The sequence below is a fragment of the Haemaphysalis longicornis genome, unplaced genomic scaffold (assembly GCF_048455015.1).
Source record: "Haemaphysalis longicornis isolate Haplotype H1 unplaced genomic scaffold, Haemaphysalis longicornis Haplotype H1 scaffold_10, whole genome shotgun sequence".
Lineage (NCBI taxonomy): Eukaryota > Metazoa > Arthropoda > Arachnida > Ixodida > Ixodidae > Haemaphysalis > Haemaphysalis longicornis.
Window position 1 is genome coordinate 147,823,412 of NW_027526204.1, and position 19,113 is coordinate 147,842,524.

The window sequence follows — 19,113 nt, forward strand, 5'->3', positions numbered from 1 at the left end:
ATTTTAACAGGTGTTATTTTTCTGTAGGAAACATTTGTGCTCGATTTCTTGTCGTTTTGTAAGTAAGGAAGTTACATTTTAGAAGTTTCATAAGAAAATGCACTGAAGTGCGTTTCAAAGTCAGTCTATTGTTGTCTAAGTCAGTACAGTACATCACAGAATGGAATTAACACAGAAGGTCGTCACCCCTTTTAATGTTCACAGAGGAACGATCAGCAGTGTTATTATTGCTCGGTGGTCAAATTAGCAATAATACTCCCGAAACTGTATGCGTTACTTTCCGTTTGGAGTCATTACGCCTTTCAAATTCGAGTGTACACATCCACGGCTAAAAAGGAATTTTATGAGTACCTTCCAAAACGGGGAGAAATGTACAAAGAGGTTTTAAAACTTCGAAGGCCACTTTTCTAACATTTTGTCGCGAAACAGGTAGCTTAGGAAAAAATGAAAATGCGGTTGCAGGCGCATGATTCGAAGCACGAAGATGCAAATGATAACGGCAACATGTACCGTGTTTACTCGCTTTATGATCGCAGTTTTTTTTTGAAGTTATTATGCAAATTTAGGGGTGCGTTCATTACGCGGGATAAATTTTTCGCGAAAATTTTCGAGCACAGAAAACGCAAGCATGTTGTGGGTCAAAATTTTTGCGATAGGTCTCATGAACATGAGAAATAAAAACGTAATTAAAACTACGAACAGCGCCGCCAGCCGCTTTGCAAAGTTACGCAAAATGCAGTGTTTTCATGAATTACGGAACGCGCCAGAACGAGTTAGCTGCGATGTGACAACAGTTGGGCCAATAAGTGGTGCCACTCTCACAGTGCGGGACATCAAAACAGACACGGCTGCCGACTCAGCAACCCATGCAGCAGCCTGAGCGCATTTTTTCTTTTTCTTGCGAGTAAATTTTGTGCATTTAGTTAGAGTTTCTCCCTCGTCGATATTCAACGCATGCTTGCTGATATCGCTAATATCGGCAAGTCTGCCGCAATAACATAGCCATGTCCTCTTTAAAGGGACGGAAACAGAGGTATACGCACGATAATCATCCGGCCGCTAGACTTGGCACACACACGATATAGCGCTGTGGCTAGCTCAGGTTGCGCTCATTGCGCGGGAAATAAAAAAAGATCTAACTTTGACGACAAACTTCAGGGGTGCGACCATTACACGAGTGCGATCATTATGCGAGTAAAGGCGGTAAATGTTTTCGGAAGCAGGAATTCAGCCGTGTTAGGACTTTTAGCACTGCTTTTTTACTCAACGTGACTGTTATGGGAGCTACCTTTATTACGCGAGCTGAAGGCAACGCGGTAAAGTTTTTCGTGCGGGAATTATCACCCAATGATAAATCAGTTATGCACTGACCCTGAAGTTACGCTAGGACGCACAAAAGTTTATCCGCGTATTATTAGGTAGATGGATGGGTGCACGAACAAATGAATGGATCGATCGATCGATTTGTTCTTTTCTGATCAATAAACCAATGGCTGTTTAGTGCTAAACAGAGCAGAAAACATGCTAAGCGTGGCCACCTCCAAAGCTTCCTCTCCTGCGGCCTCAGCACACAAAAAATCAAATTTTGGAGGCTTAACGCGCCGAAGCTACACCTGGGCTGTGAGGCGCACTGTAGTGTAGGACTCCGGATTAATTTGATCACCTGGAGGTCTTTAACATGCTCCGAAATCTCGACGCATGGCGTTTTTGTTTTTAACCTTTAAGGGGCTTCCGCGTGGGTCGAAATTCAATAGCGTGTCCTGGGGACAGCCACACATCGCCTTAGCCCCTGAGACAATGCGGGGGGATTCGAGTACAAATTCGTTAGGAATGCCTACAGCTTGGGAACACTGTTTGGTGTAACGGCTACTGATAATGTCGTGTCGACGCAGGGCCGACAACACCCCGGCCAGTGATAACAACCACGACGACAGTTACGACGACCACCACCGAGGAGCCACCCGCGCCTCCTCGGATCAACGGCCACCAGAATGGCGGCGGAGAGGGTCCTGTGATCATTCCGACCAGGCAAGTTATCTGTAGTCTAAACTTTGTTGAACTCTAGTACAAAGTTCGAGGGAGGCTCGTCTGGAGAGGAAATAACATGACCGGAACATTGGCCGAAATAAAAAACCACTGCATGAAAACAATGACAGGACGTGACACATGTGTATGGGTCTCTTGTTCACATCAAAACGAAAAGCGGCTAGGCAGTGTTCATGCACGTGATGCTCCTTGCTACGAGCATGCGTGTACTGTAAGTACGGGCCCACGTGACCGATTTAGAGCGTGTGTAGTAGAGAATATTTCTACATATCTGTGCAGAAAGATTCTTGCAGCAGGCACGTTGATAATACTTTCTATTCTGCATTTCAGAAGCAGCATGCAGCACTGCGGAGGCTACATTGTTGCCAACAGTCCGCCCACTAAGCGCGCCTAACTCACCGTGAAGGGAGCCTTGAAAGGACATTTCTGTCTACCCTCTGTGCAGGTGGAACCGCAAGACCCCGGTGCCTATTGTCGCTTTCCTTTACGGCGAGTTAGGCGTCCTCAATGGGCGGACTGTTGACAACTATGTAGCCTCCACAGTTCTGCAGGCAGCTTCTGAAATAAACTATAGGTATCAATTACGCTGGGCGAAACGTCATTGTTTTTATCCAGTTTTTTATTTTGGGGAGTGTGTGTTCCGGCTTTGTTGAATCGAGTTGTCAAGCGGCTGGTTTCGAAGCACTGGGTGGGTGTTCACTTGACAGCTTCAGATCTCCTCACGCAAAGTAACTTGGGACCGAATGATCACGTCGTATTACGTTATTGAGATTCAGTATGGCCGTCGCACCTGTTCCACTTCGCGGATCAAGAAACAACTACCACGGGCGAAACTTGAACGGAATCCTTAATCGCTTCTGTTGACATTCCTCGCCCGTTCGAGCATGAATGACAGAACACAAACAAAGAATTGGCTGAAGTTAATGACAAATACAGGCTCACAACGGGTGTGTTGTTTCGTTCGTTGAAAAAGAGCTGCCAAGGGCAAATGTCTTACGTTGAAGCAGTTGGCCTAGAAAGACCACCAAAAGCAACGCCTAGTATAAGAGGCTCGTTTAATTAGGTCTCGGTGGGATGCGTTTAGGTTGAAAAACAATCAATTCGCCTAGCACCGGGCCCGTTCACCAAAGGTGTAATTACGTCTATCTTGGCTGTGAAAGAGAACCTTCATGTACAGGGAACGGAGCACAGGATGGAATGTGGGGACTGTTCTGATATTTTCTTTCGGAATGTTGTTGCTTTTTTTCGCGCTTGCTGTTGTTAGTAGTGGCAATTCAAGAATACCACCGGCACACGGGCCACAAGCAGAAAAAGAGGCAACAGCAAATTAAAGGACCCTTTCAAGCAGCTTTGTGATGCCCTATCTGCTTTGTTTTCCAGGACAAAAGAGCTCTTTTCCACGCTAGCCAGGCTGGGTAAACTAACCCACGCGCTTCGATTCCGTTTATTGGTAGTCGTCTCTTAGACTGATTAGTTATCTCGCCTGAAAGCAGCCGTCAAGAGAAGAAAGCAAACAACGTGCACGAAACCACTCGAGGATAAATTCGCTGAGTATATAGTGCATAAAACAATCTTTTTTTTTCTTATTTTCTTAAATGATAGGCTATCGACCTGACAGTAGGACTGACACCACTCTTTTTTTTTTTTTTTGGTTTTCGCTCTTAGGAGTCCCTGGTAGCTCGTAAACTGCAATGTCTGTGCAACGAGCTGCCGTTAACGAATTACGCCGCCATTCATAGCAGGTCTTCCTGTTTCTGCCGCTGAAAATCCGAGGAACACTGACGGGGGACTCAAGGGTCTAGAACGCGTCGTTTTTTTCTAGCCTAAGCAAGACGTCGGCCTTGTCGTTGACTTTCGACAACTTTCGTACTCGCGACACCTACAAACTCAAAATATTTAAAGAATATACAGTCACATTTGGCTTCTCTGTACTGCCAAGAGGTGTCGGCACCTGTACGAAAGAGGACTAAGTACACCACAGGTCCCACCAGAAAGTCGTTATTTTTGTCGTGAACATGCTTGTCGGCTTCGATTCTGGGATGTATGATACTGAGACGGAACAGACCGACCTTATCGAGTTTCGCAAGCTTGAAGCTATTTTGTTGCACACCTCTTTCGCTGATAAGCAGTTTCAAACTTTCCGGGCCTCTCAAAACTGCGGCTATTCTATCGATCGAAAATTAGCACCACACAAAGTTTAATACGTCTTCACAAAGACATCATTACATCGTCATTAAACGAAGTAGAATATTTTAATTCTGATTGTGGGGTTTAACGCGCCGACGCAACGCGGGCGATGAGGCGCGCCGTAGTGGAGGGCTCCGGATTAATTTTGACCACCTGGGGATCTTTATCGTGCGCCGAAATCTCGTACACACGGGCGTTTTTGCTTTTCGCCTCCATCAGAAAAGCGGCCGCCGCGGCCTGGAATCGAACCCGCGACCTCGTGCTCAGCAGCGCAACGCCTTAGCCACTGAGCCACCGCGGCGGGTCGAAGTAGAATATTTTAGAAATCGAACTTTGTTATCAGTACTCATTTAAGGAAAAGATATCACCGTATATAGAGACGGATCTCCTTAACACCAAGAAAAACTCCTCAAAATACGTGGACAAAAGATGCGAAACAGGGGGACATGGCGCAGGCTGTAAACTGAATTTTATTTCTGTAAAGGAAGCTTTGTATATACCCGTATGACCGAAAAAAAATGCGTAGTACGCAGGGTCTAAAAATGCAGTGCTAGAAATGCACGGCAACGTGATAATGAGCATGCGATACTGAACAACTGATACTAACCAAAAATAAGCAAAGCGTTCACGCAATCAAGGGACCTTAAAAGCCACAGCCAAGACCATCGTCCAGAAATGGGATTTCAACGCTTAGTGGAGACAGAAGTGAAAGTGATACCCGCATAGCCTTTCTTAGGGTCGCGTATACGCTTCGTAAACTTCTCTCACGGACGCATTCTTACAGCGTCTGACAGCATCGCGGAGCTCGAGGCGTGGCCAACATTTACAGACTTTGCAGTGGACGGTAAAAATGCTACCGGTGAACGTTTCTGAAGGCAAAAGTACGGAGGGTGGAGCCGAACAATGATACATTGACCCCTTTGGCTTGCATGGCAGGAATTTTGTAAGCCAGACAAACCTGGCAGTCAAGGAAGCGCTTCGCGCGTTTTTGCAGCCAAGCTGTATACCTCACCCTCAAATGGTTTCATTGCCGTGGGAAAAGATCTCTGTAGGCAAAAACACCAACGCACAAAGGCATAAGATGCCGAGGTCTGCGTCAGGCTAATCAGGCATACAGCATAGAGCTCAGAATTCGTTTAAGGAAAAAAAAAGACAATATCCAAACGGAATTGTCGGTGACAAGGCGCCTGTGCGCATGCGTCAGGCTGGGCCGGAATCGGCATTTGCCGCATCTTCAGACATACGTCTGCTGCTGAAATGCTGTTATACTCGGTGACAACTTAAGAACGGCACCGGAAGTTTCCGCTGTGCCTTATCACCGTAGCCGGATATTTCTCCGCGCGGCGCAAGTAGGGCGTTACTGGGTATATTTTGAACATAGCGTGAGCCGTTCCCGTGATTTTTTGGACTTATTATGCTTATAAACGACTCCAGTGACGACAAACAAACTGCGTGAGACAAGGCAGACGATATCACGCATTCATAACAAACCCCTTTCAAAACGCGCGCGCACTGACGTCACGGGTCCGGCGCTTTGGCGGAGTGATACACTACATGAGGTGGTGCCGTTCTTGAGTTGTAACCGAGTATACAAGCGTTATCTTTGACATTCCAGACGACGTCATTCGTGCGCAGCCACACAGCAGGGAGGCCAAGCTAAGCCTACAAGACTAAAACGCATAAGCAACAACTCGACGGCGCCCATGAACCGTCGAAATATAAATAAATGTTACATAACACCAAGTTACCAATGATCAAGGCGGCGGCACATTCGCAACAGGAGAAAAGACTGTCAGTTCTCTGTACCTTTATCTAGTGACACTAGCCGAGCGCAAGTGGCAATCCCGCCGAGACGACGAGAGATTTCATGCCCTCCTTCTTCACCGTTTGTAGTGGTTTACAACAGCTTTGGTGTGCATCCACTTTCACAGGGCGGGATGGTGACCATTTTTTTTTCTGCATTCCACCCCAATCTTCGTTTTCTTGAGAAGTGTCTTGCTTGTTGGGCTCCGAGAAAAGGGCGCGAACCACCACTCTTTCACTCACCTCCTTTGTTCTATGGGTAACATCATGTACATAGGGCAACACGGCCATTTTGCTAGTTTTGTCTCGTTTGCTCGGCTTGTTCTTTTTGCCGGACTCTCGTGGAAGCTTCGGTCCCATTGCGAGGGGAAGATCGCGACGAAACCCTGCTGTGATCAGGCGCTCAATCTGAGAACGGAAACCTGCCTGGGTTTGCTGCAGACGGGAGCACAGCAACGCATTCCTGCTTGTTTTTTTTTTTTACATGAGGACGTGGGATTCCTCTTTTCACCAGCTTGGTATGCGCTGATGTATCGGAAAACATAAAAAAAAAACAAGTAGGCGGCGCAGGATAAAAAAAAGAACGCGCTGAGCGTTTCGTTGACTGACAGTGTTGTGAGGTTTACGAAACCTCATGTCATGCTGGCTATCGCACATCGGCCAAACGGGCCGACGTATCAACGATCGGTTCAGGGACAACACCAGCAGCATACGCGCTTTTACTGGCAACAGCTTGGCCATCCACTGCAAAACCTTCAAACTTTGGCCACGCTGCGAGGCCTGCAATGTTTTCAGGGTTACAAGGTTGCGCGCACGAGAGAAGTTTTTGAAGCATACGCCATCCTGAGAAAGGCGGTGCGGGTGTCGGCTCCACTTGAGCGCGGCAATCGCATTTCCGGACAAGAGTGTTGAGTGTGACCTGTTGGGTCTTTCGATTGCGTTGGCCATTTGCTTCTTTTTTTCTCTGGCACAAACATTTCTACATGGGTATTATCGCAATGCCTTATGCCCGTATCGTCTCCCCGCTTTCATCTATTGCGTGTCATTGTTTTAGTCGATGCATACTAGGCATTTTTCTTGCTTGTATTCGTGTGTAAAGGTCTCTTTACTCAAATGAAATTCAGTTCTTAGTCTGCCCCGTGTACGGCTGCTTTCCTTCTCTTGTCTACGTCCTTTGCACTGCCTTTCATTGTTGCAATGCGCCGAGTAGCTCTAGCTTCTGTTCTACTATCTCCTTGTCTTCTCAACGCTTGTGCCGTTGCATGATACCTACAGCTTTAAAGAATTACTATAGAGCTTCTGAACGTCTGAGTACATCTTTTGTAGAATCGGCTCCCCGTGTGGACGGGATATTGAATTGCATAGGTGTTGTAATAGAAGAGGAAATGAATCCACCGCAAATGTAGCACCTCTGCAGGATGTCTGTTCATTGCATACTCAAGCCAAGCTCGCTGCCATTGGATGACTCAGTCTGGGCTTGTCTTTATCATTAAAGGCATCCCTCCCTCCTCCCATCTCCTCTAGTCATAACGAATGACATCTTATGGCTGATTTGCTTCACCATACTTTGATATGGCAGCTCCTACCCATGGAGATGGGTGTCGCAACAACTCGTTGCAGCGACAAGTGGGAAGCACAAATCATTGGTGTGGATACCCACCGTGATCTGCCTCTTCCCTAATGGTAAGGAATAGATGGAAGCAGGTCCTGAGTGCATTCTGACGCACGCAAATTTACGCGCTCTTGCTCAATGCATTCATTACTAAACTGAGCTGTAGATGGCGCTCCACTTTCACTCGTGATCAGAGGCAACACCATTCGTATACTCAGTATCGACGTTGTGTGTATGCAACACTTTTTCTCCACGAGGAGCGGAGTTCACGAGGCCATAGTCGCTCTATTCGTCAGAGACGTGTTGATCTGGCTATGGGGATGACGTGGATGATGCGTTGGGACGCATGTACGAACGTACGCACGAATAAATGTGCATCTGAAGCGGTAACGCATCCGGTTCTGTGATGCAAGCGATTGCTTCTGAGTGAAAGAATCAGATCCCAGGTAGTATGGGACTGGCTGAGTCAGGGTTAGGAGCTTCCACTTTGCTGGTTACAACCAAGAAATGAAGGACTTATAATTATGATGATGCTGGGGATGAGGATGATGCCGACAAAAAGGATACCTTACGGTTTTCGCCTGCTGGCTGAAGTATTCAGTGAGCAGGCACATTTATTAAGCGTTCTTTATGTTCGCACCGCATTTTCGCGCAGTTTTAATCAACGTTTTCTTTCGTAGTGAATGCGTAATTTTAATAAGCATTCACACTAAGCAATGATACTTAGAAGGCCCGGGGGTAACCCCCCGGCAGTTCATATTTTACCAGCTGGTCACTTGAAATGAAGCAAACAATCCCTCTTTGGAGGTACCATGCATTGATTGGGTAATATGTCCTAAGCAAACTTTGAACAAACATCACATGGAATGCTTTCCAGTTATTGCTTTGCTGTTATCGTTATTGTGACATGGTCACAACACGAAAGCGCTTGCACGCTCACATACACGCGCCAACACGCCCATGCGGCACCTCGCGGCAACGCGTCCCGTTTTCCGAGGTGTCGCTATGCCAGACAACCGGACGCACACCGGAAGCTGGCCACTGGCCTGGACTAATCAGAGCCGCCGCTCGACACACTTCCGTTCCGTGAACCACAGTGGACGCGGCCGCTGCTGGGGCGCCAGGTTGCGACCCCCGGAAGATGCGACCGGTAACCGCTGAGCTTAGTCTCATTTCCTCCTCTTAATTAACCTGCGTGGTTGTTTCGTTACCCGAAAAGGCTTATTCGATTTATACAATTTCTCATGCCACATTGCCGACAGACACTACCGAGAATTGAAAACGCCTGCGCTAGGAAACTTCTTTCGTCGGAGGCAGATTCAGCTCTCCAGTATAGGCCGCCGTGAGCGCCTAATGATGCGTCGGTGCTCCTGCGTTTCACCAAAAGAAAATTAGGCCACCATCGCAATTTAGATCCGAAGAAAGAGGAAATAGTGAAGCTGGTGGTCTTCACTATCTTTAACTAGGCTTTTCGAGCTTCGGCAGTCCTCGCCTGGAAATCCGTATCTTCTCTGTGCCACTTGACACCCTCACGATCGGCTTTCAGTTTTCTTCGCTGACGCTCTGCTCTTCCTTGGAAGTGAGCACTTACGTCTTCCCCACCCGAACATCTGTGCCGCCACGCGCAATCTCCACACCTACTCGTCGGCCGCTTGCCTCCTCGCTACTTCCCCTCACACTGCTTGGTCTACCATTTTTCTCTTCTCCACCTTGGTGCGCCAAGTTTTGAGCGACTCCCGGCACGGCTGCAACTCAAGCTCTAACGGATCCACTGGGAAATGTTGGGGTTTTAGAGGTAGTGCTGTTCCGCGGTAATACAAAAAGTGGATGCTTGCATGCATTACTGTAACAGAGTTCAGCGCTGTAAATAGCACAGCACACTATTTTAGTAATTATTCGGGACATTGAGCCCAGGATGGTTCTGTCGTTCAAACAATGACTGGGTGTTGTACTTCCTGGTCGTACTTGTTGCAAGGAGCTTCCGAAAATGCGGCATAACGTAGGGAGTTTTTCCTGCTCTGATCTAGTGCTACAAAATACAGAAAGTTTTTTTTGCACCCTTTTAGAATCAAATGCACCCCACCTCCGCCTGTTTCTAAAAGTGTATCCGTTAGCTCCTTGACGACAAAAATTATGGGTGCGCTAACATTACTAGTCAGGCTAAAAGCAACTTTCATTTCCTGTGTTTCCATTTCTTGTGAAAACCGAGCAGGTTCCACCCCGACTTCATGCCCGAACGCCCCGACCAGCGGCCCACGTTCGTGACAACCACGGTTGTACCACCTCGACCCACAGCCACGGCCACGGTTAGGTCCACGCACCGTCCGCGGCCTCAACCTACGACACCGCCGCAGCCAGCGCGAAGGCCCGCTTTCCGACCCGTCGACCACGACGTGGCCGGGTCATCCGGCCACCGTACCGTGCTCGCGCCACCGGACCTCCTCGGCGACTTCGGTGACGACTCGGTCGCACGCTCGGGGGCCAAGCTCAACATGGGTATGGCTTGCTCTTTGTATTTGTAGAGTAGTAGTAGTAGTACTAGTAGAGAACGTTATGTCGCAGGCAAATCCGGGTGGTTTCTCAGTCCAGGAGCCCAAATGGCGGTTGAGCGATCTCTGCCCCGGAGAGCAGTAGTTGCTGTGCGTCGCTCTTGATGTTCTTAAAAAAGGCTGCAAGCCGCAGAACGGAATAGCATCATTAAATGAAACTTCAGGGAACTTGTAAGATGCGGTTTCGTAGCCGGGCATATTGTCTAACGGGAATGCTCTTTTCTAGGAAGTCCCTTGTGCAGAAACAGGGAACCTTTATAATCTTGTTCCGTTTAAACAGCGGTTCCAACGCTCGGAGGCCAAGACACTTGTATATAACGCAACTTTTCCACTTCCGGCCGAAGTATTTTAGAATGAAATGCTCCGCCGTTCTGAAGCCTGGACCGAGTGCTTCAGTCCTCAACACTTCTTTGAAGAGTATGTGTCAGCAGTTTTTTGACATGACTAGTTGAAGTATAAATCGTTGTTACAGACAACTTCCATGAGCACTGCACATAAAAGCGCATTTCTTTAATTCTCTCATCTGCTAATTGAACCTCATTTAACCTTTTAAACATCGGTCACTAATGCGACTGGCATGCAATCTTTTTCAAAATAATGCGCCAACTACAAAATTGGCAGCGACCACAAATTACGATTAATCCTCGATATACCAAATTCCTCAAGACATGAAACAGTTTCGTTATCAGCGATACTTCGTTCAAAGCGGAGATGATTTGCTCTCTCTGAATTCCACTGGGAAAAATGACAAATTTAGAACAAAGCGAAATTTCGAACAAAGCAATATGATGATAACGAGTTGGTCCTGTTCGCTGAACACGATCTGTAATGTGTGTCATTTCCTTGTCGTTTCAGGTGGGTTCATAGCGTTAGGAGTTTTCGGCGGCTTCGTCGTCCTTGCAGCAGTCATCACTATTGTAGTCATCGTGATACGAAGGTAGGTCGCAGGTATTGAACTTAAAATACTCATTGCTTTAGTGCACCTGTTTTTTTTTACACCATGTTGCACAACGCACTGTTCAGACTCTGCTTCACTCTTTTGGAACGCACCGTCGCACTTCCATCATTCTATGAGTCTGCACCAAACATAGCGCGCTGTGGCAGGCTAAATAGATTGTCAAACGTGTTAACATTCAGGGGTGATTTCGAGCCTGATAGCACTAAGTTTGATTCAAATTTCCACCTTATTCTCTTTGTTACTTAGCTCGAGTGCACTGACCTGATTTTAAGCTGGCGGCGGCGAAATAAACAAAATATCATATCTGTGAAGTTTCACCGTCATTTACTTGTATATTTAGTCCTCAAGGCAAATCATTTCTTCCGCTGCGATAGGCAATACCGTGCAGAGACAAGTCACATGCCGCCAGCGTGTTTGTTAATAAAACCACGGGCTCGTTTTGCCAGTCCTAAAGCAGGACCACTTGGTTACGTCGCACCCAGATCTGCGGCACAATCACGAGGTGCTCCCGCGCGTAGACAGTTAAGTAGGTATAAAATTGAACCTGGTGCATTCTGGTGGCATAAATACTTATGTCACCTACAACAAGGCGGTCAAACAAGTCAATGGACGTTCAGGGCCAGCCACAGTCACCTAATACAGTACCCGTAATCGCGTAATACGGCACCCGTCCATTGGGCTGCCAAACTCGTCATAGTTCACTTGGTACAAAAAGGTCACTGGGGAATCACGTTCAGCTTCCGATATTTCGCGTAGAGACTCGAGGTGCAATATCCATTTAGCTCTGAGATCTTATTTTGTGTCGCGTCTCAGAATCGCTTGTCTGGGAGCCGCTGGCTTCGGTGTTTTTTGGACTTTGGTTGTTACGCTCGAACAGACACGAAGCGCAAGGCGTGACCAAGAACTAGTTCCGGGCGAGGCAGTGCCAGACACGCCGCATATATTCCCCGAAAAGTAGGCAGGTGCAGATTCAAATGCAGTCGAGCGATTACTGGAACATGCCATATAGCGGCCTGTGTCTATAATACCGTGGCGGACGCTGAGCAATCCCGGACCCCACAGGAAAAAAAACAGGCTAGAGAGTCAAACACACACAAATAAAGCTTTGCTTGCCCCTTTTGCCATGAGCCCTGCAACCACGCTTCGCTAGGCATGCACACAGTGGTCTCAAAAAGCAGATGCGAAACGATTCCGAGTTGCAGGGGTAAAGCGCGTCGGAGATCACCTACTAAGGCTTTGAGTCAGAAAACTATTGTAACCCACTGCCCAAATCAGCTTGCCAGTATTAATAAAATTGCGGAGAACACCAAAGTCTGCTTATAAGCAAGAATGCGAAAGCATACGCGTGCTGGTCGTTATCGAGGCAAAGAGGACAAGAACAAGTCGGTATCGAGGCAAAGAGGACCAGGAGTGGCCGGGTTGAAGCTGTTTTGCGCGTAAGGTTAGGTGAAAAAGTGCCAAACACATATGCGAAAAGAGACGCATTTCCGCACGCGTTTTTTTTTCTTGACCGCTTCCTGGCTGGTTTGGGGAGAGAGAAAACGCGTCGGGAAACGCGTCGTTTTCCGCGCGTGAGCTTGGACCTTAACGTCAGGTGTCAGGTTGAAGAATACACTCGCGGCTCCATCACTGAAAGTATGTCCGTCAGGGCTGCTTATACGTATCAGGGAGTTGAGCTGTCGTATCATGTATATATATATATATATATATATATATATATATATATATATATATATATATATATATATATATATATATATATAACACGGTATCCGGGACGGCACTGCGAGGGTACCCGCGTTGCCAGGCCGTCGCATACCCCCTTTCCCTGTCAAAGGGGAAATCTCTTGCCGTTATTTTTGTCTTCCGGCCATCGACACTTTTTTTTCGCTTCTTGAGCGAACTACGCTTTCGCATAAAATGAACTCAGAGAGCTGGCACTGAAAGCGGCAGAAAAAATGGACAGGATATGATTAGGCTCGAACTTTTGCATTTTGTAAAAATAACAATTTCGCATTACAAACCCTGTAGCGGTAGGCTGGACTTCGATGCAGCCTTGGTAAACATAGGTATGTCCGGTCACTGTGTAACGACGACATCAAAGAAACACGTAAATGGTTCCTAGGACTTTTCCCCCTTTCATCCGGAATGCATTTTGAAAATAGTGCAAAGACACGTGCGCTCATTTGGCTGTACGGCTATGAAGCGACTAAGCAACGTATAATTGCTCCTTGCAGAGCAGGAAATTAAGAAAAGTGCAAAGAAAACAGCTCGCCCTGCCCTCAAACTGCAATCATAGAAGTGTAGCGTGAAAAATGATCTCATTGTATTTCCCAACCCTCTTTCTGTCGTGAAGTTTCATCTTCGGGATGATGCATGCCTGTAATTTGCATCTGTTTGCATGTCCGGCAGTTTTTGATGGTATGGCGGAGGATGCGGCATGCTTTATCTAATTCCCCGTTGCACGGATTTTGCCCTTTCCTTGCCTTGAAATCAGTGGTTTGGGTTCGCACGTTCTTGACATTTTTTTTTTGTTTGATAGAAACTGTCATAAAAGAATGAAGCATGTTTTAAAGGAACTGGCTTATTGAACAATGCACAAATCCAACGTCATGTTCATATAGTTTTAGATGGCAAAGACAACACTCATCGTGAACATTATTTTGTCCTGAGGTAATTTGAAAAATATTTTAAATCAAAACTGACATGATTTGGACGTTTCTTGCCTGTTGTATTTTATTTATTGCATCAAAGCCCAACAACGCCACTTCCGTTTTTGCAAACACTCTAACCACAGCGTAGGAAATTTAAAAAGCAGTGCCAAAGTGCTCACCTCGCCAAATTATTTGAAAATAGGTAAACTGGGGCCCATGTTTATGAAAGAGTAATGTCCGGTCAAGAATGGCTGAAACTGTATCAAGTGACATGAATTTGAGTGCCCAGAAAAAGTCATATAAATTGCGGCAATATCAAGAGGTTCGCAATCGTAAGTTATTATGTTAAAAAGGTCTCAATGAAGATTTGGAAACCAGCAGATACATGTACTTTCTTTCTTCAATGAGCGTTAAACATGTCCTGTTTTGTTATCTTCTATTTCGATCTAGCATTTTCAGTTCATATCAGATGTGTGCACTGCAAAAACCACGAAGAAACCCTGAAACAGGTGCACTATTATACTTGCATGCGTATGTACGCCACTGGAAAGCTGATTTACCCGCGAAGATTGCTTAGTGAAACAGTGTAGATATTTACAAAATTCTGGTTTGTGAAAAATGAACAGCTTTTATTTTACCCTTCTTGTCTAAAACTGTTAACTGTTGAGAAGTAATTGTCAAATAATTTACTGTGGACCTTGTCCTAATTTGATCCTGGAGCAGATACTGTGAAGCTTGCCCTGATTTGATCCTAAAGCAGCTACAACTTGACAGTCACTGAAACCAGCTTACAAAGGTGTAAACGATGCCCCAAATAATATCGCCCCCCCCCCCCCCCCCAAAAAAAAAAAAAAAAAAACGAATACTGGTTTCACATTCGAGAAATTTTACACACCTTCTGTAAAACATTCAGCTCAGATTTGGCGTTTTAAGTCTGAAGTCAAGTAAAGTGCAGGTATTTTTTACTCTTCTCCGTTATATACAATATTCTGCAATATATGCAATACAGATGCAATACAGATATGCCGATAAATCTATATATCTCTAGATCTATATGAACCAGATCTATTGCATCATATCTATATGCACTACAGATATACAGATGTAACATTCTGCTTCCGGACTGTGAAATTCAGCCGTGCCGCAATGCACTAAAACTACCTGCTCTGCATTCGTGTGATTCTGTATACAAAGCTCGCAGCCTGCAGCGATTAGCAACGCTTGTTGTGAGAGTGAGTTAGCGCTGGCTACAAAGTATTCGCATTATTTCTCTTCCATCGTCATAGTTGTAATTTCCAACAAAACAGTACTGGGTTTACAATTAGCTTATTTCCGCGGTTTTGTTCTTTTAGAACTTTCGTTTCCGCCTTGAGATTAAGCGATTTCGGCTTTTGATAGTAGGAATGGGTAGTTTCTGGTCTGTACTAACAAACGCAACAGGCTTGTATTCACTGCTTTTTGCCTGCAAGGACGGCCTGTGGCGTTGTTCGACTTTAAAGCGAGGCACAATGGAACCGTGTGCAGCATTAACCCTCCACTGACCCCGTCGCGATTTGCCTGTGCGTCCTCTTCCCCCTTCTACTCTCTCGCACGCTAACAGGTCTCGGTAGATGGGAAGTTTTCCCGATCCCCCCTTCACAACAACCACGCACCAACCAACTCGGCGGCGCGCTTGCCGCTTCACCACAGAGCGCGGCAGGGGGACTGCGACGGCGTCGACCGATGCCGGGCAGCCAAGATGGCGGCGGGAGGCGGGTCTAGCGGCTGCTCGTCGCTGGACAACTCGCCCGTCGGGGCGTATGCAGAGCACGGTCTTCAGAGGCACTACAAGCGCGCCTGGGAGAACCTCCGGTACGACGCTGGTGCCGCCGGTGCCGGCGGGAACAAGATGTCACGCATCGATACGCTCGACCACCCGCACGTGTCGTCCCGAACTCTTGAAGGCTATCGAGAGGCTAACGAGATCACCGTCAACGATGTGGCCGCTCTCTACGGCAGGCCGCATCGCAGGTGATGATGCTTGTCACCAGTAGGACTCAAGGGACTGATGCAGGTGTTCTGACTCAATGCGTGACGGGGTGACTGTGTTGCAGAATCGTTCAGATAGTTTGTTTCGGGGTGGTTGAGATGGGTACTGAGAAAATGTACAGGAATGGAGTGCAGTTGCAATTGCCCACCTGTCTGCCAGCACTAGGGCAGTTGTTCACGTTACAGACAAGCATTAGACGTATCTTGCGTTTCGTTATCAATTCTCTAGTTTCAGCCCTTTTTTTACAATTAACTTGATGGTCGCTTGTTCTGAGCATTCATACTAGCGTCTCTAGTGCACGCCGCTACACATTCAAGTTTTCCGCATTATTTCATTCTATTTGTGCGGAAGAGCAATTTTTGCCTTTTTCTAGGCCTTTTTTTCCCGTGGCCCATCGAAGCTGAAAGTGGGCAGCACGTACGGTAGTTCTGCCTTCGGAGAGTATACCACGGCAGTAGTAAAATTGTGTTTGTTTGCAGCTGCAAAGCGCTATCAGCGCATGCACTATATGGTGTGTTTAGGCAGCGACATCGTCTCAAGTGCATATCTTAGGTTCACATATCACATCAAAAACCTTCTTTTCCTGTACGTTTGCTGTCCCTACCACACATACACACACATAAAAATCCTTATAGCAAGTATGTTTGCACTTCTTGCCAGGAAAAGAAATGCTGATCCTTATCGATAAATGTCCCTCGGTATACCCATGTCTCGGTATACCAACTCCAGGGCAAGGCTACATTAGCCCATAAACCCACCAACACATTCTACACGAATGTTTTAGCGTATGCCCTAGTGTACCTTTTGTTGTTTTGTTCTGTTCTTGCAATTGTAGGCGGAGCTTAATAGTTTGTCAAAATAGCAAGCTATAGAACTTGATGTGCTCTGCGTACAAACCTTTAGTTAAGACTTGAAAATATTGAATTTTTATTTGTACAATTATCTTCGAGGTCATGTAAATAATCAACAGGTGTTTGAGGCAGAAATATGGTGTGTGAAATTCGTTGAATTCTAGGACGTGTGAACTCCCTGTCTGGAACCGACCAGCTAGGGAAACTGCACGCAATTGTTGGGTTTAATGGAAATTCTTCCAACCGAAACAAGATATAAGTATTTGCGCTTAGCTGAATAAGAGCAGTTAGGCTTTATGCAATTCCTATTCCTTATATTTAAGTGTCCTGAAGAAAAAAATAGGCATGCCTTATGTTCCGCAAAGCATAGCAATAATTTTTTTCTTCACCTCTTAACTTGTCTACAGTGTCGTGCAAAAAAAAAAAAAAAAAGGACCGACAAGTCTTGCTTTGTACCTGCTATTATTGTCTTTTATTCGTCCGAATAGTGCACTGTTATGACAATAATATACTGACGAAGATCTTCCTAAGCAGACGTGTATCCCATATGGTTTACGAATTACGTGAGGATATTGACTTCACGTATGGAAGTGCAGGTCTGTGTTGTTGTACGATGTCCTTTGGTTTGCTCGTATTTGCTAGATGCTACGCACCCCCTTCTACTTTACAAAGATGAAAAAAAATTGAACCTAAGCGTTGCTCCCTATTAATGCATTGAGGGTTCTAAAAATGGCGTGTAGAAAATCAACAAAACAGAATGCTATTACCAGCATCGGTTTGTTGTTTTGGAATGTTGAGAATATCCACGTAATATCCTGAGCACAGAGGTTATGCAACCCTATCCAAATTTTGTAGGCCGCCAGTGTTACCAGCGGTTGTATGAAAGATGGTATCTACTTGTGGTATGCGTTAGTAAAATTCAACACAACGAACACGTAAATTGTACTATTTGCTTCCTATTTATTTCCCAACTTTTTAATCATTTCCTCGTTTGTACACACGTGGAATATAAACAGAACTTGCCCTGGTAACATCGTATTTATTTTCGCATGTATTTATGGTTACTTCACTACATTTCGCAGAATTAAGACTCATCCAGGTTTTGCCATCATTTTGCACAGCATGTGTCAGTTGGCGTAGGGAGTGTATGCTTGGAATTTTGCGAAGTATCATCGATCTCGAGTAGACACACGTTGTTACTGCAGATTTGTATTTGATGAATGTTTGATACCCTCAGTGTATGTCGGACGAATCTCTGTTCTCAAGGTAGGTTTCGGAGGATGCCCTAATCTGTACCACTCATTTTGAGTTGGATTCGGGGTGTTTGATTGTGCGTATTCAATGTCTGCTTGATTGTGCTTCCCCATATATGTTTTTACTGGGCGTAAAAACGATGCAGAAGCTTGTAAAGATTAGCGTAAAAGTTTACTTATTCATAAAGCTGCGTAAAAGTAACATTTGAGCAAGTGTGGAACGCTTCAGAATTTTAAGCTATTCTTTGGCAGGCCGAAACACTTGTGAAGTCGAAAACAGTATCTCCTACTGTTTTCGGCTTATGGGGATAAAAATGGCAAGAACGTATGGTGATATAAGACAAGGTTGCAAATGTGTATAGAAGCGACAAAGTTTCTGCTCCAGGTGCGTCATGTTGTCAGATAACCTTTGTGTTATTTCCAAAAAAAAATGCCGTGAATTGCTCAGGCTAATCAAGTCACTCCCTTCACGAATCTGATATCTTTCAAAATGGGGCTTTTTACTATGCAATAAGAACGTCTATTGCTGCCCTCTTCATTTCCTGCGATTATCGCTGGAGACATCATGCTCATCATGTAACAAGCGCTCGATAAACCCGTATGAATCACGTATTCCGCAAGCATTTCGATGGAACCAGTATGATTCATGTGGTTTTATTAACCGTTTTTCTCGTCGTGGGGGCAACTGTTTTTGTAATGCCCCCTCCCCCCTCCCTCCCCATTTTTTCGCTACCAACGAAGCTCTTTATTTATTGCGTGTGTGTGAGTGTACCCCCTGCAGAGCAATGTCGTTCATTGTGCTCGCATTGTACAGCTGTATTTCCGCGCTGGCGTCGAACTTGTCCATCTCTAAAACGTGTTTATTTTTGTTTTGTAATAAAGTTCAGTTCCTACAGTTGTGCTCCCAGGTACTTGCATTGCGCCTTACTCCACTCTTCAAGCACCCTGATGTCGTAGTTAACAAAAATGCCGCTCTCCTGACCAGTGGCGCGAGCCGTCTATTTGCTCCCATACTAGGCAACAGTTCAGCCGTTAGTAAAAACCAACGTAGGCGCAAACAATTGTACGCGCCTGGCTTTGGAACTCTCAATTAACATAGGTGCTTTCAGCTCAATCACTGTTTTCAGCCCATTGTGTCCGTGTCTTCTTCTAACGTCTTGTGTTCTTTCGT

At 45.9% G+C, this 19,113-nt stretch overlaps 1 protein-coding gene across 2 annotated transcripts in view; it reads left to right on the plus strand.

Annotated features, from left to right (window-relative positions):
- Nucleotides 1-18,855, plus strand: part of LOC144159601 (CUB and sushi domain-containing protein 3) — a 95,054-nt gene extending 76,199 nt beyond the window's left edge. Inside the window, exons 10-13 of one of the 2 annotated variants that reach the window (XM_077691187.1) lie at nucleotides 1,893-2,028; nucleotides 9,861-10,144; nucleotides 11,053-11,134; nucleotides 15,499-18,855. In XM_077691187.1, coding sequence (XP_077547313.1) covers nucleotides 1,893-2,028; nucleotides 9,861-10,144; nucleotides 11,053-11,134; nucleotides 15,499-15,823 — 827 coding nt within the window. In that variant the 3' untranslated portion in view covers nucleotides 15,824-18,855. Of the gene's footprint in view, nucleotides 1-1,892; nucleotides 2,029-9,860; nucleotides 10,145-11,052; nucleotides 11,135-15,409 lie in introns of both variants that reach the window. The other variant, XM_077691188.1, reaches the window with a different exon arrangement.
- Nucleotides 18,856-19,113: the final 258 nt, after the last annotated feature.